Source organism: Arvicola amphibius, chromosome 12 (genome assembly GCF_903992535.2).
Source record: "Arvicola amphibius chromosome 12, mArvAmp1.2, whole genome shotgun sequence".
Lineage (NCBI taxonomy): Eukaryota > Metazoa > Chordata > Mammalia > Rodentia > Cricetidae > Arvicola > Arvicola amphibius.
The window spans coordinates 34,626,637-34,650,268 of record NC_052058.2 but is presented as its reverse complement, the minus strand read 5'-3'; the positions used below and the strand labels follow the sequence as shown (position 1 = coordinate 34,650,268).

Sequence of the window (23,632 nt, the reverse complement as noted above, 5' to 3'; positions counted from 1 at the left end):
ATCCTCAGGATCATAAGGACAAGCAGAGGCAAGACCTAGTCTCTGGGCTCCTCTTTATGGTGCAGAATCTGCAGGGAGCTTCCAGGATGGACCCATTTAGGGGAGAGAGCAGAGAAAGGAAAGTCACCCAGATGGGGAGGCTGAAGACAGGGCCCAAAGCAAGGCAGTATGAAGTAAGAGACCCGTATGTGAAGCCAAGACCCCAGTGTCCTGTCCAGGAAACAGATCTGCACTTCACATGTGCTTCATGATTCAAGGCAGACCCTGGCATGCGGGAGTCCCTAAAGGAGCCCAGATAGCAATGAGCGTTTGGATCGTCCGATGTTAGAGCTGGGATTCGGAGACAACAGGCAACCCCACCCATACAGGACTCTAAGATTGGGGCTCTCAGGTGAGCACCCGGGCCCTATACTTTCTTCCCTGCCCCCACAACCCCACTGCTCAGCTGACTGTGCCCCAAGTGGCCCTTACAATGCCTCCTGGCCCACATGCTATCACGGTGTCTCTGCTCCAAGGTCATCCTTACCTGTCCACCTCCAGCCCCTCAGCATCTCTGTGTCCCTAACTGCCAGCCCTGCCTACCCCAAAAGAGGTTTCATGACAGCACATCTGGGTCCCCTAGAGCCCACTGAGAAGACACATCCTGCCCCGTGAATCCCAGGACTCTTCATCTGCTCCCCTTTAACTTGGCATGGCTTATGCCCAGTGCCAGTCCGAGAAAGACCACGCTGTGCACCACTGCAGGCGAAGCCACACTGTTGCTCCAGGGCCCCACCAGCACATCTTTTCCTTGGGTGCTCCACCCGGCTCTGATGTAATCCTCTTATGCTCAATCCAGGAACAGGAGCGGTACCTGAGCATGGACTGTAAGAAGAGCATTGCACACCTCCAACACTCGAACTGATTTGGAAAGAACTGACTACTCCCTTGCCATACAAAGAGCAATCATAAGCCTGAGGAGGTTTATGGCAATAATCCCCCATAATCCCCTTCCTCCCATGAGGAGAGACCTCCCATGAGAGCTTGGCAGGCTGAGCTGGGTAGACAGCAGCCTGCAGCAGCCAGGATGATGTCTAGAAGGAAGCCCATCCGGGGGCTAGCAGGGGCAAGAGTGGGAATATGAATACGCTTGGAGGCCCTGAATCCATCCACACCAGAAGATCACAGTCTCTGGCCTCCTCCATTACAGAGCCTAATAAACATCCCTCCTTGCCTGGCCAGTCTGAGGGCTCCTGATAACTGCAACGCAAGGGTGATTAAGGGGGTATTTTCAGATCCCTGTCAGATTACATGGAATAAAGGGAGGAATGGAAGAGGGGAATCCTCAGATCTTCGGGACCATGAGAAGCCCAAACACTCCATCCAGCCCAAGATGCCATGGCTTAGCTACCTGCTCCCATAATCCTGATGGGCACCCTCAACAACATGTCACCAATTAGGCTTCCTTGGGAAGGGTGCTTCTGGGGCAATGGCCTGCCATACTCAATCATCACTAGGTTATTAGCACATCCGCAGGTGTTCAGTAAGCTCACCTGGTCCCACAAACACACAAATGCATGTGTGCAGGCCCACGTTTGTAAGCGTTAGAGACAGAGCCGCATAGCAAGGCAACAGACATATGATCCATCTCTGCAGATGCCAGTGTATAGAGCCACTTGAGTCCTGGGTGTGGAGGTCATGGCACTGGTGCTCGGAGACAGCAAAGGCACTTGGAAGGAGTTGATGGTCACCAGGTGAAATATGATAGAGAAGACAGAGCAGTGTCAGTGAGGTAGCTTAGCCCTGGCAGAAGGAAAAGCATTGTCCAAAGAAGCTTCCTGCAGAGTAGAAGATGCAGGATCCAATGTCCAGGTGGGTAGAGTCAGGGAACATCAAGAAATAAACAGGAGGGGGAACACTCTGCCATTGTTGGTGGGAGTGCAAGCTTGTACAGGCACTCTGGAAATCAGTATGGCAGGTTCTCAGAAAACAAAGAATCAATCTACCTCAATACCCAGCAACACCACTCTTTGGCATTTACCTAAAGGATGCTCAATCATACCAAGAGGACATTTGCTCAACTATGTTCATAGCAGCATTATTTGTAATAGCCAGAACCTGGAAACAACCTAGAGGCCCCTCAACCAAAGAATGGGTAAGGAAAATGTGGTACATTTACACAATGGAGTACTACTCAGTGGTAAAAAATGACATCTTGAAATTTGCAGGCAAATGAACGGAACTAGAAAAAACCATCCTGGGTGATGTAACCTGGACCCAGAAAGACAATTAATAGGTACTCACTCATAAGTGGATATTAGACATGAAGCAAAAGATAACCAGCCTATAGTCCACAACCCCTGAGAAACAATACAATAAAGAGGACCCTAAGAGAGACATACATGGATCTGTCTAGGAAGGAGAAAAAGACAAGAGCTCCTGGGTAAATTGGGAGCATGGAGGACAGGGGGAGGGTATAAGGGAAGAGCGAAGGAAAAAATGGGAGTGGAGAAAAAAAAGAAAAAAGAAACAAAATGGGCATTCAACTGGGGACAGACCACTTGGCCTTGAATGCCAAGCGCAGGCTGAAGTTGCCAGAGCCACAAGGCCTAGTCAGACAGGGGCATCAGGAAGCTATCTGGGAGTATGGGCACATCCATGCCAACAGCGTTTCATAAGGGAGGCCACACTTCCCCAGTACCTAGGAACACTTGATGGTGCCCATCATACCACAGACCTCCCTGTCTTCTCTTTAATGGTGCTAATATCTCGGCAGGAGCTAAGCAGATTATCACAGCAGACCACAGCCCCAGCGATGCTCAGGAAGGTTTCTCCAGGGAAAAGATTGATCATCAACACCTCTATGCCCACCCCCCAGGAGGTCCCAGCACCTGGTCTCCCAGAGGCTGAGGGGACAGCGGCACTGGTGGCTGACTTTTGAGTGGGAGCACAGCTCATCAGCTCCTGGAGCACCCAGTGAGGGAGACTCTGGTGGGAACTAGTGGCCAGTGACCCACCATGCTCGCAGCTTCCAGGCTGACTGGGCCCAGATATACAGTTGCTCCCCAGCCACCCCCAGCCTAAGTTCCGTCTCCTCACCTAAGAGGAGTAGGCAGGACAGTGCAAGCCACATGCCATATGTAGAGGCTGAAGCTACTTGGCTTAGAGGACTCCAAAGTCCACCAAAAGGTTACTAGGCTGGAGAGAAGAATGAAGTCCATCTCCTGGCACACAGGCCCACAAAGCAGTACCCTCTCTGCCTATACACGCAGTGTACTTGGACCCTGAACCTTCTCACTCCCATTGCTGAGGATTAGGGTCATCTCTGTGGTGCTTTGCTCTTTCTGTGGGACCTCATGAAGCTCCAAGAACAGCCATCAGCTGCAGCCAGAGCTGGGAAAGACAAAAGCAGCTCCCATAGTTCCTCTCCCCCTCAGATCCGGACTGAAGGGTCTAGACAAATGGACCTTAGGCTGCAGGTGTCTGTGACAGCAAGCTTCCAGGCTGCACAGGTCGTATGCCACAGGTCCCCAAGTGGTTCTGAGAATCATGGCAGACACTGGCAGAGGCTGTAGTGAGCCCATGTCTGCGTGACCCGTCACCCACTCAGGGACCTCCACTGAGCACCCAACCAGGAATCTTGGGATAGTTAGCACTAAATGAAACAGACAGTTCTCCAATGCTCTTCACAACTAAATTAATAACTTAATCAGGGGGAAGAGCATGGGGGAAAGGAAAAGAAGACTTGGACAGAGAATTTCCCGTAGTGTGGTGGCATTTCACTTGTATTTTAATAAATAAAACTTGCCTGAGGATCATAAAAGAAAAACAGTCACACTGCCCAGCCTTATATCCCAGTAACCACAATGACATGCACCTTTAATCCCAGTAGCCACACTAGTTGCCATAGAAACTGGGCAACTGATCATGAACACCTCTATGCATGGCTTTAATCCCAGTGGTGCACGCCTTTAATCTCAGCCCTGTAGAGGATTATCAAACGGGAGGAAACATCTCTCAGGCACAGACTCTTTCTGAGATTCCTGGAGGCAGGATCGCCATTTCAGACTGAGGTTGAGGTAAGAGCCAGTGGCTGGCTGCTTTGCTTTTTCTGACCTTTAGGTCGAACCCCAATTTCTCTGTCTGAGTTTTTATTAATCGTGCTTCAATTTTCTATCCCCATACTTGGAAGCTCATACTTGAAGAACCAAGAGGAGCCTCTTCAGAGAGATAAGAGTTAATGCATAGCTAAAGTCTGATGAAGTGTCTATCACTGAAGATGTTGCAATCACTGCATATGCAAAGATCCTGGGTAGATGCATGCTTGGCCTGTTGGATGGACAGGAAAAGGTCAATGTGGTCACAGTCAAGAAGTGTGACAAGGGAGAAAATAGCAAAGTCAGCCTTGGCCAGGGTATTTAAAGGCGCGCTGGCCCCAGGAAAGGATCTGTATTTTATTCTTATGACAGTGAGAAACCCTTGAAAGGTTTCCGTGGGAGAGGTGAGCAGACTGATTTTTCAGATAGTGTAGCTGCTACATGAACACTGGGCTAACGGGAAGGGCAGAGAGTGTGAGCACTGAGGAAATGAGCTCAGGAATCCAGGCTCTAGGGGGAGAAGTGTGATGAAAATGAAGAGAGTGGGGCAAAAGCAGGGGCTAGGGAGGGACAGCAGGAGATGGGGAGGGACAGCAGGAGATGGGGAGGGACAGCAGGAGATGGGGAGGGACAGCAGGAGATGGGGAGAGACAGCAGGAGATGGGGAGAGACAGCACAGGAGATGGGGGAGGGATTGCAGGAGATGGGGAGGGACAGCACAGGAGATGGGGGAGGGATTGCAGGAGATGGGGAGGGACAGCAGGAGATGGGGGAGGGATTGCAGGAGATCGGGAGGGACAGCAGGAGATGGGGAGGGACAGCAGGAGATGGGGGAGGGATTGCAGGAGATGGGGAGGGACAGCCGGAGAGGGGGAAAGACAGCAGGAGATGGGGAGGGACATCAAGAGATGGGGGAGGGATTGCAGGAGATGGGGGAGGGACAGCCGGAGAGGGGGAAAGACAGCAGGAGATGGGGAGGGACATCAAGAGATGGGGGAGGGATTGCAGGAGATGGGGAGGGACACCGCAAGCAGGAGATGGGGAGGGACAACCCAGAAGAGATGCTAACAGGGACGAGCAGGGCTGCTAGGTTAGGCCATGGCTCCAAGCCTTTGTTCTCTCTGCAATGCTCTGTGCTGCCTGCATTTGTCCAGAGACACTCACTGCCCATGCAGCTCTGGGCATGATATGTAAATAGACACCTCCACCCTTCAACAGCACATGCCAAGAGGCCGTGATGGAGCAAGTGCCACCCAGCTGTCTAAGTTGCTTTTCTACTGCTATAATAAAATATCATGACCAAAGTGACTTAGAAAAAAAAGGCATTTAATTTGGGGCTCACAGCTCCAGAGGGTTAGCGTCCATGACCCATTATGGCAGGCAGTAAGGCATCAGGCCAGGAGGCAGGGTGCTGAAGCTGTAGCTGAGAGCTTATATCTTGATCCAAAAGTAGGAGGCAGAGAGAGCTAAGTAGGAACAGCATGAGCTTTTGAAACCACAAAGTCCCTCTATCCTAGTGGCACACCTCCTCCAACAAGACCACACCTCCTAATCCTTCCCAAACAGTTCCACCAACTGGGGACCAAGTATTCAAATATATGAGCCTGTGGGTGCCATTCTCATTCCAACCACACTAGTCCACTGCCCACCACATCCTTTTCCATGGTAATATTTTGGATAGGCTCCAAGTGCTACTTGGAAATTTCCATGAGGCTCTGCAATGAAGAAAAGTGATTGAAGTCCCAGGTTCTACATAACCGTACTGTGTGATTCCATGGAATACACATGAGAGCATAAAGAGACAGACACAGTGCACAGACTCTACTGGTTGCAACATCACTCCTGGTGTATCTCAAACTCTTACTGGTACAACCCTGCAGTCTACGGTGCTGTCGTCAATGGCCCGGTGTCAAACCACAAGGGCAGGGCCTAGACACAGCCTGCAGAGCATTCCCATTCCCTTGGCCAGTGAAGGCAACAGAGGCTCCCTTGAGGGTGAGCTTGAAGTTGGAAGGAGAGCCAGTGCTCTGAAGGCAAGGGTGAGGTTGGCCAATGTTAAAACTAACTGGGCTCTAGTCTGAGTACGATCCACACTCAGAGCTAAGTGAGCAACTGCAAACACCCCAGGTGGGGGTGTTCAGCACAACCCCCTTCCTTAAAAAGTTCCAGGACCTGAAAACTAGAGACTCAGCCACAGTTGCAGCAGGAGGTGACAACGAGCTTCATCATTTTCACTGGAGTGTCCCAAAAGCCAGGGATCATCTCATCCCTCTGCAGAGGTCAGGTGACTTTAGGAGGACAGTAACTATGACTGGTCATTCCTTGCTGACAGAAATAAACCAGTTCTCTGTTCATTTGGTTCTTAAGACAACCTATTGACCAAGGTACCACTATCCCCCATTTTATAGGCAAAAGCTGCGGCTCAGCAAGTTAAGTCCCTCGACGAGGCACATCAGGACTACTGTGTTCTAAGAGGGACATTGACAAATAGCACGTCAGCAAAAGATACGCTGGTAGTCCTAGCCAGGCTCCAGGGTCTGAGCCAGGAAAACCTGAAATGATCATAGTAACAGCCATTAGATGCTCATAGTAACAGCCATTAGATGCTCAAAAGCTGTGGCAAAAAGACGACCTCAGCATAAACCTGGGTGGGAAATGAGCACCGCCCACCCCTGGGGGACACAGACCATCCACTCCAAAGATGTTCTGCGCCAAGCGTCTCATTTGAGAGATTCGGGTACCAAGGCCCTGGGAGGGCAGGGATGGCTGTGGTGGCTGTCGCGACATGCCATAGACTGCATGTTTCAAGCAGAGCAAATGTTCCCTCACAACTCTGGAGGCTCAAAGCCCAAGATCGTGCCAGCATGATGTATTCTGAAAGAGCCCTTCTCCTGGGTGGTCAATAGCCACCTCTCAGCGGATCCTTAAAAAACTCTTGACCCGAGTGCCTCTTCTTGCAAGGCACCATGAGACACACCCAGACCAGAGCCCAGGCCCGACTCAGAGCTGGGCTCAGGGCTCACAGAGGCACCAGCATACAACCTTGTCCAGCTAGACAGAAGGAAGTGCGTGACCCCAGGCCAGGAAGAGCCTAAGGGTCGGCCTCTGCAATGGGCAGGAGTCCACCACAGAAGCCAGGCCAGGGAGAAGGAGCACTCTTCCCAGATGCTGACAGTGAGGCCCAGAGAGGGAAGTGGCCTTTACAAGGCCAGCAAGTCAACTGGTCCAAGTTGCTGTGCTCTGACAAAACACCTGGCATAATGAACTGGGGCAGGAAAGACTTTTTTTTCAGTCCATTATTTTCAAGATCTCAGTCTATGGTCACTTGGCTCTCTCTCCTGGGGCCATGCATGGTACGCTGAAGCATGCTGGAAGGTACTGTGTGGAAGAGCTGAGTGGCTCATCTCTAGGCAGGCAGGAGGCGGAAAAAACAGAGTTGGAACAAAACCTGCATCCGCAATGGCCCATCTCTCCTTCTCACCCCCTCCCATGGACACCATGCTACTGTGGCTTCATCCACACTTAAGATCACAGCTCTTAGGATTCAGTCATTCTCAAAAGATCGTGCACTGACAACCAAGCACCACGTATGAGCCTGGCAGGAGTGGGGGGAGTTCAGATACAAGGTTTAACATTCAAGATTCAGATCCAGACCCCCCCGCCACTGTCCACCAAACAAACATGTATCTGCCTATAGTCAGCTCCTATGGAGCTGGGACAGCCAGGCCCATACTAGACACTCTGCACTCTGAGCAAGCATGGCTACAGTAAGATTAAAATATCAAGCAAAGATAGCCCACAAGAGCCCAGAGCCCAGGCCTGCACAGATGGCTCCAAACTGCCTCCATATGAACCATGTTGTCAGCACCAACCTCCTTCCCTATTCTCCTGGGACACCCAAGCCACAAGCCTCAGCCACCAGATATGGGGCAGAGGCTGCAGCCCACAAAAACAGCACGGTGTAAGGTCTAGAGCTGATCTGGGGACCGCTACAGCAGTCTTCCTTTCTCTACCCAGCGGCTGCTCACAGTGTCTGGCCCCTAGCATAGACTTTTAGTACATTTCCTACCACCCTATAGCTGGCCTCTGCACCATCACCACATGGGCCGTGTAGAAAACACAGAGGCACGGCTGAGCATGGATGGCAGCCTCGGTCCACCTGAAGGAGTAATACCTGTCAGCTTTCAGGCTGCTATCTCTTCTTGGATGGCGTAGAAGAGCCAGGCGGAGCACAGCTGTGAACCGGCGCAGGGCAGGTGGCACTGCCTCTGCAGGCGCTGGCTGCCAGGGTGGGCTCTGGCAAAGACAATGTGAAGGCAGCACCCTGGAAAGGCAGAATGGCCATGGCCAGTGTCCCTGATGCCAGAAACCATTTAGAGATGGAAGAGGGAGTCCCAGAGAATGGGACACCGACAAGCTGTCAGACAGGCCAGCACCCCCAGAGAAAGGGCTGTCACTGGGCAGCAGCAGGTTAATGTTAGAAGCCAACCTCACAGAATCTAGAATCACTTGAGAGATGGGCCTCTGGGCATGCCTGAGAGGGACTGATTTGATTTTGTTAATTGATGTGGGGAAATCCTTTTTAGTCGTTGGTGGGATTGTGCTATATAAGCGAGCGAGCCAGCCAGCATGCATTTGTTGCTCTCTTCTGACACACAGCCACGTGACTCGAGCTCCTGTCACTGTGGCCTCCCCACCATGACGGACTGTAGAGTGTAAGCCAGAATAACCCTTTCCTCTTAAGTTGACTTTGACAATATTATATCACAGCACAGAAAGAGAAGGGACAGGCCCAAGGGCTGAGATTGTAGAAAGTCCAGTACAGACGTGTTACTGATGGTGGCCACTCCAGTGGTCAGGCCTAGAGCAGAATCGTGTGTGTGTGTGTGTGTGTGTGTGTGTGTGTGTTTTGTTTTGTTTTATTGTTATATAAAACTCTGCAGTTATTGTATTCATATGCCTTGAGGAATGATTCAATATAGCTAATCACACAAGGAGGCATTACACAAACATGTTTGTATGAGAACACTTAGCCTTCCGTGAGAATACAATGGGACGCCGTTAACTATACTCCCTGCCCTGGACGCCAGAGCTCTTGAACCTGCTCTTCTTATTCAACTGGAATTCTGTCTCTTTACATCGGCATCTCTCCATCTCCTCCAACGGCCTCTCACAAGCATGGCCCTGGGTAGAAAATTCAAAAGAAGTTGCATCTAGGTATTGGATTAAGTTGGACTAGAAATGTTTCAGAAGCAATGCAGACCCAACATTTTAACTTTTGAGTCAACTATTTTCTAGAGAGCTAAGTTGTCCAGCTCTGTGATGTGACAAAAAGCCTGGCGTAAACAGTCTAGAAAGAGTAGGGTTGGCTAGGGTCCGCAGTTGACGTAAACAGTCTAGAAGGAGTAGGGTTGGCTAGGGTCCGCAGTTGACGTAAACAGTCTAGAAGGAGTAGGGTTTGCTAGGGTCAGCAGTTGTCCTGTTGCTTTCCAAGCTGGGGTGAGGCAGCGCATGAGGCTAAGAGCACATGGTGAAGCTACTCTGCTCACCTCCTGGACATGAAGTGAAAAGGGGAGAAAGAAAGGAGAAACCAGTTTTCTCTTTGAGAGCACACTCTCAAGCACTGAAGATATCCCACTTGACCCCACTTCTTACAGGTTCCCTGGGCCCCCAGAAGCACTGGGCATACGGAGGACATTTCCTGCGCAAACTGTGAACAGGAGTGAACGACTAAGAGGAAAGACAAGAGCACTGAAGGAACAAAGTCTGGGTCCTGACCTAGAGACTACAAGATAGTAACTGTCTCTCTGCCCTGCCTGCTCCTGCAGGATGTGGCTTCAAGTACAAAGGGACAGTCATAAAGGCCTCCAAGAAAATCCTGGAGAAATGGCCCCAGTGTCACTGTGTGAGCCCGGAGGATGTCCGCACACGTGTGGACTCAACAGTTGAGAGGCAGCATGGAGAGCCTCGCTAGACTGTGGACTCCGACTCCATACCGGCCATAAGAACCCCTCTGACTAGCTGTCGGGTAAGACCCACATGACAATCTGGAGAGCAGGGCAGGAAAAGGGAGAAAACGTGGGGAGATGATTGGGGCACACACATAGCCTGTAAGATTACAAAGGGTATGGACTCACATGCATGCACTTAGATATGCATGCTCACATGTATGTTGGCATGGATGTATGTGCCCATACAGTGAAATGTTCCCAGTGAACATTGGAGAATAACCCTGAAGCCTGGGAGAAAAGCCTTAGAGGAATCCAGGGAGGGGATTACATGGTTTCTGGTACATAGCCAGACTCTAACGAGGAATCTTGTGCACCTGCCGTCTTGGCATACATTTTCAGGGTTGAAGCATCACTGGAAACAGTGCTGAGGGGACAGAAAAAGCCTCTCTCTCTCTCTCTCTCTCTCTCTCTCTCTCTCTCTCTCTCTCTCTCTCTCTCTCTCTCTCTCTCTCTCAGCCCAGGGCACCAAAGCAAGACTGAGCACAGCAAGGCCTTTAAGTAGGCATAGTGGAAGATGGGAGCTGGAGGGTGAGCCTCTGAGAAAGAGACTCCCCGGGTAGAAAGGGGGCAGGGACCTACAGCGTGGCTAGTCCATCAGAAGCTTCCTTCATGCTCTTCCTTAACTACAAGCAGCTTCTTCCAGGCCCAGAAGGGGAGCCACATGTCATCCCAGAGCACAGGGGAATATGTAGAGGCCCCACAGGCCCACTCTGTGATACCTGCAGAACACCTCTGTGGAATGAAAATCCAGGCACGCATCCCAAGCCGGGCAAGCCAGTCTGGGTGACACTAGAGACACAGCGAGAAGGCAGCAAGCACTGCGGTACCAGACAAGATGGAAAGAAAGCAGAGAGCCACACCACGCTCGGGACACAACAGGCACACAGAGACATCCGTGTCCTTGTCACCAGAACTGGGACTGCACTGGTTATACGGCACAGGAGAATACAGACTACCGATAGAGTTAAGCTTTCAAATCAGCTAACCTTAAAATAGGGATGTCACTCTTGATTATCCCTGGAAGAGAGAGATGGAATCAGACGATATTACGAGAAGAGGACCTGGCTCACTGTTGTGAGCTTTGGAGAAGGATCTTGGGGCCCAGAGCTAAGAATGAAACAGCACCGGGGACATGGAAAAGGCAAGGACACAATTCCGTCCCAGGGTAACCAAAGGGTACCAGCCTTGCTAACACCTGGGCCTTAGCCTGATGAGCTCATGTCAGTCTCGGGACCTGCAGAGTTACCAAATGATAAGTGCGTGCTGTTTTAACCAACTAAACATGGGGTGAAAACGGGTTCTGTTCCAAGAGAAAATGAATACAGCTGAGTAGTGCAATGGTGGCAGAGGCCTAGACACACCTCTCTGATGGCAGGAATGTCACACTCACTCAGAGCCCCTGGCAAAGCCTTCAGTATCCTGAAGAAGATGCCCTCAGGGATACCAGGATGTGGCCTCAGAGAACCCTGCAATTCTGAGCAGAAGTAAAAGAGGAAGCAGTGGTCAGCGAAGAGGCCCACTAGCAGAACACACCACCAGTGTGGCAAAGTGAGGGCCAGGGCACCCAGGAGGAAGGTGAAGGGGTAAGCTTGCCAGACCTTCAGAAATGGCTATCTATGAGGTTCTGTATCTTTTTAAATTACATTCTTTCATTCTGTCAACAATAATCTATACTTAGAACATTTTAGCTTTTTTGGTTTGGGGGATTTTTTTGTAATGTGGTATTCAGCATTGGGCTCAGGGCCTCACATGTAGGTGAGCACCCCACCACATCCCCACTCTTGACTTTGTCTTCCCCCACCACCCCCTCTTCTCTTTTGAAAAAAAGCAAGGTCTCATGTAGCCCAGGCTGGCATTAAAGTCGCTTTGTAGCTGCGGATAAACTTGAACTTCTAATCCTCCTGCCCCTACCTCCCAAGTGCTCTTAGTAAGGGTGTGCATCACCACACCTGGTTTGTGTGGTGCTGAGGGTCAAACCCAGGCCTCTGGGCCTGCGAGACAAGCACTCTAGCAACTGGGCTGTGCCCCCAGCCCCTTTACCTTGTCTTTTTCTTGTGCTTCTGGTAACTAAGAATATCGTCTCACATAGTTTCCTTTCCTCTACCTCTCCCTTAAACTGTTATCTTTCCGTGGTATGACAGATACAGCGTATCCAACGTCTCGCATCTTTTCCTCACAGTAAAAGATAATTCTGTAAAAGAAGACTCGGGTGCAGCCCGTTCTTTTATGCATTTACATAATCTTCTGCTTGAGCAGGCACTGAAAAACAGTATGACTTTTTCAACAAATTAGTATCTTTTTCTCCTATTTGTCTTGTAGAACGGGTTAATGCAAAGTTCAACAACAAAAGACGCAACATTTTAGAGCCTTAACTGTTCCACGCTGTTGGTTATTAATTTTAGAGCTTCATAAAGCACATATCCTACATACTATCCTAAGAAAGTGCTCGTAAGGAGTTTTTAGGATCATTCTGATGAGATCATAGGTATAAATCTTACGGTCAGCACACCCATCCAAGGAGAGTTTCATGTTTTCTTCAGACATACTTAAAGATGCATGTCTTTGCATAAATAGTACCATTTCTTTTTAAAAAAAAAAAAAGTGCATGTCAGCACATGCAGGCACTAGAAGGAATGTTTACAATTAGTTCATGGAGGTTTCAGAAAAGGCCAATAGTATGGAGCATGAAACACAATGAGAGCCCTCATCATTCATAAATACAAAGGAAAAGAAAAGACTAGAAGAAAATAATGCAGTGGGATTCAGGAGGATTCTGCTCTGCTTCTTGCTGTTCTCCACACCTTCCACATTTTATATAATGAGCATGTACTGGCCTCTTTCTTTTTCACGTTTTAAAAGTAATCCATGTTCATTGTGGCCATGCATTCCTTTTTTAACTGGGGGGTTAGTAAAAGCTGAAAATGAAAAGGTCATTTAGGGTCCTCTCTCAAGGAATTCACTAGCTTAAAAAACTATGTAGTTGAAAATATCAACAGCCTTAAGAGATGCTGAGGAAAAGCCAGCCATAGCTGGGTCAGAGAACAGGGAGGGAATTAGTGTTTACTGAACACCAACCTCGGGCCTTATATAGGCAATTTTATACACGTCTCATCTCATTTAATCCTCCCAATAATCCCAGGAGGCAGAGACTACAATTATTCCCTTTTAACAGATCTAGAAACAGAAGCTCGGCACAGGGCCAAGATTCCTCCAGGTCATGCGGTGAGGGAGGCAAGTTCTCATCTTTTGGCTCCAGCAATCAGGCCCCCATCCCCGGGTCGGGGTGCTGCCTCTCAAATTAAAACAAGGCAGCATCGCTCCAATTCCAGATCCCTTGGGACACACTGGGCACCTGTGATAAAGACTGAATCCCAGCATGCCCTTGTTCTCCTTGCAGTAAGTGTCCAAGCTATGGAGAAAAAGCTCGAGTAGCCACCCAGCAAGAGCCGGCAATTAACCCATAGAAAAGCAAGAAAGGAGACCCAATGAACTGAATGCTTGCTTCACAAGCATTAGGCAAAGGGGAAAGGCCGCTAAGCAATGCTCAGCTTTTCCCAAGGCCTCCACCGATAGCTCCTCTCTTTCCTTGTGGGCACCCTGGAGCTATCCAAGGCCATGAGATGGATAACAAGATGGATTTCAGCCCATGCCACTCCCAAGGTTGAAAGTGCATGCCAGTTTTAACCAGCATGTGCCAGCCCAGTAACAGCACCCGTCCAGTGTTTCTATACGGAGAAACCAGGGACCCCCATCATCTCACTCCCTCATTCCAGATGTGCAGAAATACTCCCACACCCTCCTGAGACTGCCAACTTGCCATCCTTGGAGACAGACATTTTTCCAGTTACAACCATCAAAAAGGGGGTTCTGAAAAGGTCTGGCTAGAGCCTTTGTTGACAGGACAAAGTTCTATTTGGGGCACATAGCTGTGCTTTGCTTATTCTTCAAATTGTTCCATTGGTTAACAGGTTAAAAACCAAATGTGACGGCCAAGTGTGGTGATGGAGTAAGGGTCACCTATAGGCCCAGCATTCAAGAGGCTGAAATAGAAGGGCAGCCTGAGCTATACAGCAAAGCCCTGTCCCAAGAGCATCCAATTCTACACTGAAGTGCAGACTGGGGGCTTCGCGTTACAAAATGGATCCATGCAGAAATCTAGAGATTTTCCCGCCAACAGGACACTATTCAACCGAAGCTGTGCTACAGCGGCTCCTTGACATGAAGATGACCTCTCCTGGGGGTGGTTCACCAATGTGTGTGCAGCCTGCCTCAGGGTAGAACCCTACGTAAGACCAGTACCTTCAGTCCCTGGGGTTCATCTGGTGGAGATGGCTGTACTTCACTGAGGGGCACAATGAATGAGCAAAGGATGCCTTACACTTTTGTTCACAGCAGACAGAGAGTTGTCAGAAGCAACAGCCTTAATAGGGGTACTCCTGTCTGATAAAGGTCACAGGCAGGGGCCCTGAGGAACCATGAGGACAGCACACAAAAAGAAGTCTGAGGTCAGAGGGCATCTGGAGACAGATGGTGGGTGGGATCAGGTCACTCAAGAAGGACAGGGACTACCCCACGCCTCTACTTCAGAGGACTTAAGATAACAGACATCTGCCAGTACCAGAAGCAGCAGCTCTCACGGTTGTATGTGTGTAGGTGTTTTGCTTGCACATATGTAAGTGCAGGAACCAGCAGAGGCCATAAGGGGGCATCGGATACCCCCGGAACTGAAGTTACAGGCAGTTGTAAGCTACTATATGGGTGTTGGGAATCAAATCAAGGTCCTCTTCAAGAGCTGGAAGTGTTACTGACCACCGAACCACACCACCAGCCCCAGCAATTTTCGGAATAAACAGCACCAGTCACCACCACCACCATAGATCAGCACTTGGGACTGGAGATGTGAACAATGAAAATGTCCTTCATCCTTTGAGCCTTACAGTCAGGCAGTCCCTCCCCAAGCGCTGGCCACCTTTCCATCCTTTGATGCACCTACAGCCAGGAGGCCTTCAGAGCCCTCCATGCTACAGTAAGATCCCAGCACCAGCTATGGCCGCATCCATCAGCGACTCACCTCATTTTTGAAGGTACCTGGAGACTGGCAGACAGTATGCATCCCCAAGGTGACGGGAGGACCCTAGGCCCAGCAAGTCCAAGGAGAGACCAACAGCAGAATTCTCAGTCACCCCACCCCCTCCCTACCCCACAACCCTGCCAGTTCTGGGAAGAAGTCCCTGCATGCTGCGCTTCCAGCTGTACCCTTGTGTCCTCAGCACTTCAGGGCACTGGCACCACAGCAGAGCCCTACTTGTGGTAAACAAGACAAAGAGGAAGGGAAGAGTGTGGCTGAGCAGACATGAGGTCCTTGACCAGGAATCAACAGCAAGAGAGAAGGGACAATTCCAGGAGGAGTGGAGGGAACGCACAAGGAGGAAAAGGCAGAGGAAGCTGCTGCCACTGATGCACCAGAAGAAATCAGACAAGAGACGCCTACCAATGCTGAAAGCAGCAGCCCCCATTGTTTTAGCCTGCATGGAGTTAAGAACACTCCACGAGTGCAGGTACCAGAGAAAGCCGGCAAAGGGTGATGGTCTCACTGGCTGCCCACCTGTTGCCCCTGCCTTGGAGTCCCAGCAAGACGACTGCAGGGAAATACAGCTACCGCGGCCAGACTGCTAAGATTTTTCCTGTCATCAGACCTAGTCCAGCTCCTCTCTTTTCCTGAGCAAACAGCGCCCACCTCCGGTCCAGGCAGCAACGCCTCCCTAGCCCGGCAACGCGGCCCGGCAAAGAAACCCGCTGCTTCACACACAGTGGAGTGAGGCAGAGAGGAGGGAAGCCGAGGGCCCGCAGGGCAGAAGCTCCGAGGCCCCACAGGGTGTGCAACCGCGCCAGCCAGGCTCTGCGACCGACAGGACTTACAGGACGAGCACCGTGAGCCGAGCTCCTGTAGGCTGCAGGCCACGAGAGGCTTCTGGGGAGGTGCACGCGACACAGGCATGAAGACACACCCACCCACAAACACGCGAGAAACAAAGCCGACCCTGAGCCACGCGCCTGAGCTGAGGTTCACACACGCGCCCATTCATCCGCACAGTTCTGCCAGGAGACCCGCTTGCAGTAAGTACATAGAGGCTTTTCGCTTCCCTGACAGTACGGAGTCGCCCTACCTTGCTAGGCCTGGGAGAACACGCCACCACGCCTGGCATAGCAGCAGGCATACCAGGCGCCTAGGAGATTCTGCACAACCGACTGGGTAGCAACCCTGCCTGGACCCATTGCTACTCGGCCTCACTGGCTGCAGCCCAGTGACTCATGCATGGGCTCAGTGGCCACTCACCTTCCTGCACTGCCTGGAACGGGTTATTGGCCTCGATGACCTTGATGGAGTAAGTGATCTTCTCACTCTGCAGGATGTCATCATTGAGGCTTAGGTCCGATACAGCCAACTGGAACACCCTGTCGTCCTTGGCTGCGTTCTCCTCGAAGATGGCACCTGAGGGAGAAGAGGGGTCAAGACCAGGCCTGGAGAGGAACCCTTCCCACCTTACTTCTGCCCTGGGATGGGGTATTGCCTGGACCACTAGGTACCAAGTGGTGAGAGGATTGAGATAGAATGTTTATAATACTCTTTTGAGACAGGTTCTCCTTCAGTAGCCCTAACTGGACTTGAGGTCACGGTAATCCTCCTGCCTCAGCCTTCACAAGTAGTGTGATTAGAGGCGTGCACCATCGGTCTCAGTTCAGGATTCTGTTCTGATTAATTTAAAGACCTCCCTACGTAACCCAAACAGGATATGCTCCCCTCCCCACATGGAACACGTGCACACCGTTAACATGAATTATACCTGCATATCCTTCACGCTACCATCAGGTCACATGGGCTTCATAACCAAAGCATCACATGCCCCAGTCATGCCCCACACAGAAGATGTGGCATGCTGAGGTAGCCTCCCGCTCAAATGCACCTGACATGGTCCCATAAAATCCCATCCCAGGAGCCAAAGTGAATTATCCAAGAGGAAATGTCCCCAGACCAATCCCAGTAATGAAGTGGTGCTCCTTTTTTCTTTGCATTCCCTGATGAATGCAGAAGTGATCCTGTGGTCCACAGTTTGCTCTCCTACACCAAGGGTTTTTCATTTAGACATACACAAGGAATTGATAACCAGTATCTTGGATGGTCGAGATGTTGCATGTGTCTCTGCTCTGGTCTCTCACTTCCTCTTCCTGTATGTCTGGAGGGGTGGGGTTGTATCCTATACCCCTAAACATTCTGATCTAGCACTGTTGAGAGTCCCAGAAGAAATCACTCTTAAAACAGTCGGTCATTCTAAAAGCAAGGACGGCTCCTCCAGAGCTCCCGCTGACCTGACGCTTTCACTGACCCTGCCCTTACAGTGGAGATAGATCAGTTGGGTCTGATCTGGGATCCCCACCCCAGCCCTTTTGCCAAGCGCCTAGGGTCGCCAAGGTCCTATTGCTTGGCTAATTGCTCTGGAGCTGAGAGCTGGGTAGAAGGGCTCAGCTCCTGGATTCCTCACTACACCGGAGCGAGCCGCAATGCTGACCGCGAGACCCACGCCGACTCCTGGGCGGGAAGCAGGTTTGGATCCTGGCCCGGCCCCGGAGGGAAGCGCTGCAGCCCTTGGAGTAGGGACTTGGTCCCTCATCACCTCTTTCTGCCCCGCAGGTAACATCAGCCACGTTTTCTCACACCTCCCAACCCCCAGTTTGTCCCTGTTCCCTGGTCTTTCCCAACTTCCGGAAAGGCGACTGCGGAGGGGCTCCCCCAAAGCGACCGCTGTCAGTCCCCCAACCGTGCCCAACTTCTCGAGACCCCAGTCATTCTGCTCCTAACTCCCACCACTACCCCCCTCTGATCGTCCCCTCCTTTGCTTTTCATCTCCTTCCTATCCATCTATCTCTTCCTGCTCGGCGCCCCAAACCCCACGGCCCACGCTCCTTCCCTCCACCCCACCACCCAGACTGTATGCTGGCCCCAAGACTTAGACCAGGCAGAAACTCTGAAACTGTCCAGGATTGAACTGCAGTTGTCACAATAAGACACACACACACACACACACACACACACACACCAAGAGCTACAACAGACACACACCGGGGAAACAGGCAAGCACTGTGTCCACTCTAACAGGCTGGCAGAACGCGGTAGTCGCACTAACACACTCTCGGATGGCCCCACACAGCCCCAACGCCCTCTCACAGTGACACCAACATCGTGCCAGGTGCACACACACTGGCACGTTGACAGCACCCATCCACAGTCACACATGGTTCCGCTTTGGCCTCTTTGATCTTGCCCTGCCAACTTAGCTACCCCGCAGCTCTGTCCGCCCCTGGTCCCAATGCTCAGGCTGTGCCTTAGGGCCCAGCCTGCTGACGGTCCCGCTAGTGGCACGCATCTCGACAAGCGTCTATCCACGGGTTCCCCACTGCCGCGGCCCTAAGTGTCGGCAGAGGCCGCGGGGCCCCGCGCACTGGCAGGAGCCCCAGGGAGCAGCGAGGTGCCCGCAGGAGTGCGGAGCGGCAGGAGCAAAGCTCCTCCGCGGGGCGGCGCGGGCCTTCAGGGGACCACCGCCTGCCGAGCCCTTCGGCCCGGGGAACCGACAAGTTTGGACGCCGCGCATCAACGTCTCTATTGGGGGGGTCCCCGCCCAGCCTCGGCCCGTCCGCCCTCCGAGCTCACCGATGTGGATGATGGAGTCGGCCCGCACCGTAACGCACTGGCATATCCAGGGAAGAAGCCACAGCGTCAGCGCTTCCATGTCCCCCGGGCGCGCGGCTCATCCGCCCGGGCCCGGGGCGAGGCCGAGGGCAGCGCGGAGCGGGGAGGCGCGGGTCCCGGTGCAGTCCCGGGCCGCTCCCCGGGAGAGCCGAGCCCGCCCGTGCGTCTTCCCCCGCGCTCCCGCCCCTGCGCCCTGCGCCCGCCCCAGCCCAGCCCAGCCTAGTGCTCTCAGGCTCCCGCGCCGGCTCCGGTTGCGGTTGCGGCGGCGCTCGCAGCCCGAGCCCAGGCCGGCGCGGCGGGGGCGGCCCGCGGCTGTGGCGGCGGCGCTTCCAGCGGCTCGAGCGGCTCTGGGGGCGGCAGAGGCAGAGGCGGCGGCGGCGGCGGCGGCCCGGCCCGAGCGGCGGCTCAGGGCTGGCTGTGTGTCTGAGCCCAGGCAAGGAGCGAACTGCGGAGGACGCCCCCTCCCCTCCCCCTCCCCCTCGGCGGCGCTCCCCCTCCCCTCCCGTCCGCCTCGCTCCCCTCCGCCCTCCTCTCCACCACGTGACTGCGGAGCCTTAGCCTTGCCGCGCGGGGCTCGCTCGCTCGTTGCTTGGAGGGGGCGCCCGGCGCTCCACGCTCTCCGCCGGGGGATGCTCCGAGGGCTGTACCGCGGTGGGGACCTGGCCCGTCTGCGGCGAGAAGAGGCTTGGCCGTGCGGGCCTGGTCTCAGGGTTCGCGGTAGAAACGGAGGAGGCACGGCCACTGATTGCCCTCGGGGAGGTGGGGGTCTCAGAGCTCTCTGGCGATGGGGGACTTCAGCCGAGTCTGCAGTGGCCGGAACGGACAGGAGCGCTCGGAACCTGACCCTCGACTTTGGCAGCCTGCAGATAGACCACAAGGCCCGGGGCACTGAGCCAGGCACAAGGATGCTAGCGGGCTGGTGGCGGGCTCGAACCCTAGCTGTCCGTGCAGACTTCGGCGGACATCCATCCCCCGCCCCCAGGGCGGTGCACTGCGCCGGGAGTCGGGCAGGAGGCTCGGACTCTGAAGCCCAATTCATGGCCGGAAACCGGCGCAGCCGTGACCGCGGCGCCTGGACGTGAGGAGCCTTCCAAGCGGACGGCGCACTCAGACAGCGACCCTGCACGAAGCCTTCTAGGGCGAGCCCGGGCGGAGAGCCCGCTGCCAGCCGCGGGAACCAAGCCGGACTCCCGCCGCCTCTGGGTTCCCTGCCTCTGGGAGAACCTCCATATAAAGGGTGAAACTGCTGAGGGATCGAGCCAGGGAGAGGGATCGAGCTAGCCGGGCTCACAACCCTCTCCCCAGGTTCTAGTTGGACTGAGCTCCACTTAACATACCCAAGATTTCAGGGAGACGGTTGAGCCCTTCGGGATTCTGAGTCCCTTGGAAACTGGGTGCAGCCGAGCCTGGAAGAATTGGACGCCAAGATAAGCTGGGTTCGAGGGACCAAGACAGACTCGGCTGCAGCCTTGTCTAGAGCTCCCAGCACCTTGGGAAAGATAGACACCCACATAGGCCATAAAAAGATTTGGAGAGGACTGTTAGAGGAGCTTCAGGCCTGGGCCCTGACCTAGCTTGAAAGTAAAGGTAGCTGTGGCTTCCGGGAGGAGATGACAGTTCGGAAAGGCTACCAAGGGAGGAGAGGCTTGCGGGCGTTCTGTGCTGCTAGTGAGCCAAAACAGGAAGAGAAGAAAGAATTGTGTGGGGAGTGTACATTTGTGTGAGTGTCAAGCTGCCAGCCACTGAGTTGTCGACGACAAATTCTGCTTTAAAGGGGTTGAACCAGGATGCTGTTCAGAAGGGCCAGGAGGGTGCTGGATGCTGTTAGGCAATACCTCAGCAGAACAGAGGGGAAATGGGGCTGCAGGAACAGCAAGGAACACTGTTCTGTGATGAGGGGGCGTGGTGGGCAAGAAGAGAGAAATGACCACCACAGCTGCAGGTGGGAGAGTGGGATGCAGGGCCGAATGTAGTTCCACACAACTGAGTTCTTCAGGCAACAAGCCTTAAGACCCTGAGATGGGAGGGGGGATGCGCATCCTGCTGGTCCAAAATCCCCTTGTCTCCAGTTTCTAGCCCTGCAAAGTACCAGCATTCCCTGGCTGAAAAGCTGTAGGAAAGTGGGAACTAAAGTCTCCTCGGCTTCAGTATTTAGTTTAGTTCCTGTGGGGACCGACTCCATGGTGGTAAGTGTGGCATTGTCACCCCTTAGAGTCTCCAAAGATCAAAAGCCACCAGGTCAGGAACAGCCCCATCCTCTCCGTGTTCCAGTCACGGCAGTGTGCAAGCAGGGTGAGCATGGGGTACACCCACTCGGGTGTTATCCTTGTATATTTTGCATGGGACGAGTTGTAGGAGTAGCCTGTCTTGGTCTTTTTGAGTTATTCCTCACTACACAAAGGTGTATTCATGGAAATCAAGAGTGAGTGGATCAGTACTTCCTTGTAGCTCAGGACTTGCCTTTGGGAACGTGTTCTTCAGTGATGCTGATTCTAACTACATTTATATAACACGTGTCCCGTGAAGACCTGTGCTCAGCCCTCCCTTCCTTCCTAGGGGGTAGAATTTTACACACATGGAGACTGAAAAAGATGGTAGCCATCAGGTCTGTCCACTAAAGTACTTCTGGGAGCCCACAGTTGGCCACCAGAACTGCAGGTGAAATGAGCAGGCAAAGAGAGAGGCCACAGGTGTTTACTTGGAAGCCACAACCATTGTGATGGTCACTCTAGAAACATAAATTTCTCCTTTGTCCATTACCAGTCTCTCATTCCAGCCCATTGCTAGACTAAGAAAAGGAAACCTGAAATCCTGGCCCTCCCTGTGGCCTGTCACCCTGGCATAGGCCTGAGGAGCTACCTGCCCAAGTAGGGCCACCGCTGACCAGACCCTGCCCAGGTGGCTTCCTAACCATGGTCTCTCCTAGGGAGCTGCCCAGACTACCTGTGATCCTGCATCTCTCTCCTAGCACAGCACAGCTGGCTGGAGCAGGCCAGCCAGACTTCCCGGAAGGGTGCAGCTGGCAGAGACCCCTGCCAGCCCAAGGAATCTACAGGTTTAGATATGGGCACCCAGATCCCTTTTGTGTACAGGAAAGAGGCAAGGAAGAGACCCAAGTCAAGCCATGTTGGGGTCAGCTGGCATCTAGGAAAGAGTGCTACCCCACAGGCTCCAAGGAACCTGCTCACTGGTAATGGGCCTGAGCCCAGGAGATCAAGTACCTCCATACCCAGTTTTCTACTGTTGCTTTGTTTTTGTTTCTGTTTGTTTGTTTGTTGAGGCAAGGTTTCACCATTGCAGCTTAGGCCACCCTTGAATTTGAGATCCCCCTGCTTCAGCCCCCAAGATGGGATTCTAGGTGTATGCAGGATACTGGGGTATACCAGACTTTTTTTTTGAGACACTTTCTTATTGTTTATTTCCTCCATTGCCTCTGTAGCTGCCTGGTACATCTGTTGAGTGACAGTGATCCAACTCTGCTTTGTCTCCTCTACCCTTCTTGCCAGCCTCTTTCCTCATCTTCTTTTACAAGACTGTAATTTTTTGTTTGTTTTCCCTCTCGTCCTCTCGAGTTTTTGCTTTCAAATTTCCCAGGCCAGCAATCTCTGGTCTTGCTTACTCTATGGTTTGAAGCTTCATTGATTTAGTCTTTGCCTTTATGGAGGAGAAGAATTTAGGTGAAGGTAGTGCAGCTGAGGATAACCTCCCCATCGCAGGATTCTGAGCCACTAGGGCAGGACCCGCTGGGCTGGCTTCTGCCTACACCTCTGACGCCCTGTAGAAGGCTCTGTCAATAATACAGGCTTCACTGCAGCTGGCAGACCAGGTGGGGAAGGGCTTCATCTTGTTGGAGTCACATGCCATGGGCCAATGAGGAGAAAAAAAGATCATACTACGTGTGAGCAAACCCAGACGGGAGCACCTCCTCTTTGTAAGGAAAATACCTGCCTCTGGCCCATCACACAGTCACCAACCTGGAGCACAGAACAAGAGCCTGCAATTAGAACCAACCAGTCCCAAAGGTTACCTGGCGGCAGGAGGGAAAAGCATGCTAGAACCCCAGAACGCTAACCAGAAAGGGTGCCCTGGCCAGAAGGGCGGCAGGGTCACACCACCACTCGGGCCATCTAGGGTTCCCACAAAAACACTCTGGGACCCCCTCGTCCTCTGGACCCAGGGAGATCCTTCCCATCCTTGAGGCCTCCAAAAGTCTGATGAAGAACAGTGGAGTTTTCACAGTGCTGTGTCGAGCTGGAAGGAAGAATCACAAGGCAGTGAGGCTTGGGCCCCCCCAGACACGCCCTTCTGAGCTGTCATCTCAGTCTGAGCCCTCTGGAACAACAGCGTTTGCTTCCTTCCAAATCAGAGGCTCTGCAGTCTATAGGCTTGGGTCATCTCCAGAGCAGGCTCAGGCTCCTGGGGTCTCCTGCTGCCATTCAGACCTTTGAGGTCACAGTCCCAGAGGCCGTCTAAGCCTAAAGACTGGCGTTTCCCCTCCTGATTACTTTGCTGGCTCTCCAGCTTCCCAGTCACAATTCCTAGCACAGCTTCCCTGCTCTTCCACCAGCTCTGAATCTGCAGGTTTAAGTATCTCAACATAAGGAGATTCTCCTGGATTGTCCAAATGTCCCCTACACACAATCATAAGTGTCTTTTTAAGGCAGAGGGAGGATATACAGACAGAAGCCAGTGTCACTCTGGAGGCAAATATCGGAATGATGCACCCATAAGCCAAAGAATTCTAGTAGCCACCAGAAGCAAGAACAAAACCTGACTGCTCAGGGCCTCTGTGGAGGAGG

At 52.6% G+C, this 23,632-nt stretch overlaps 1 protein-coding gene across 1 annotated transcript in view; it reads right to left on the bottom strand.

The window, feature by feature from the left end:
• The window catches only part of Grid1 (glutamate ionotropic receptor delta type subunit 1), a 729,852-nt gene extending 710,979 nt beyond the window's left edge, over nucleotides 1–18,873 (bottom strand). The window contains exons 1-2 of the mRNA XM_038349621.1: nucleotides 18,795–18,873; nucleotides 16,425–16,580 (exon numbers count right to left, since the gene is read on the bottom strand). Coding sequence (XP_038205549.1) covers nucleotides 16,425–16,580; nucleotides 18,795–18,873 — 235 coding nt within the window. The remainder of the gene's footprint in view (nucleotides 1–16,424; nucleotides 16,581–18,794) is intronic.
• Between the last annotated feature and the right edge of the window lie 4,759 nt (nucleotides 18,874–23,632).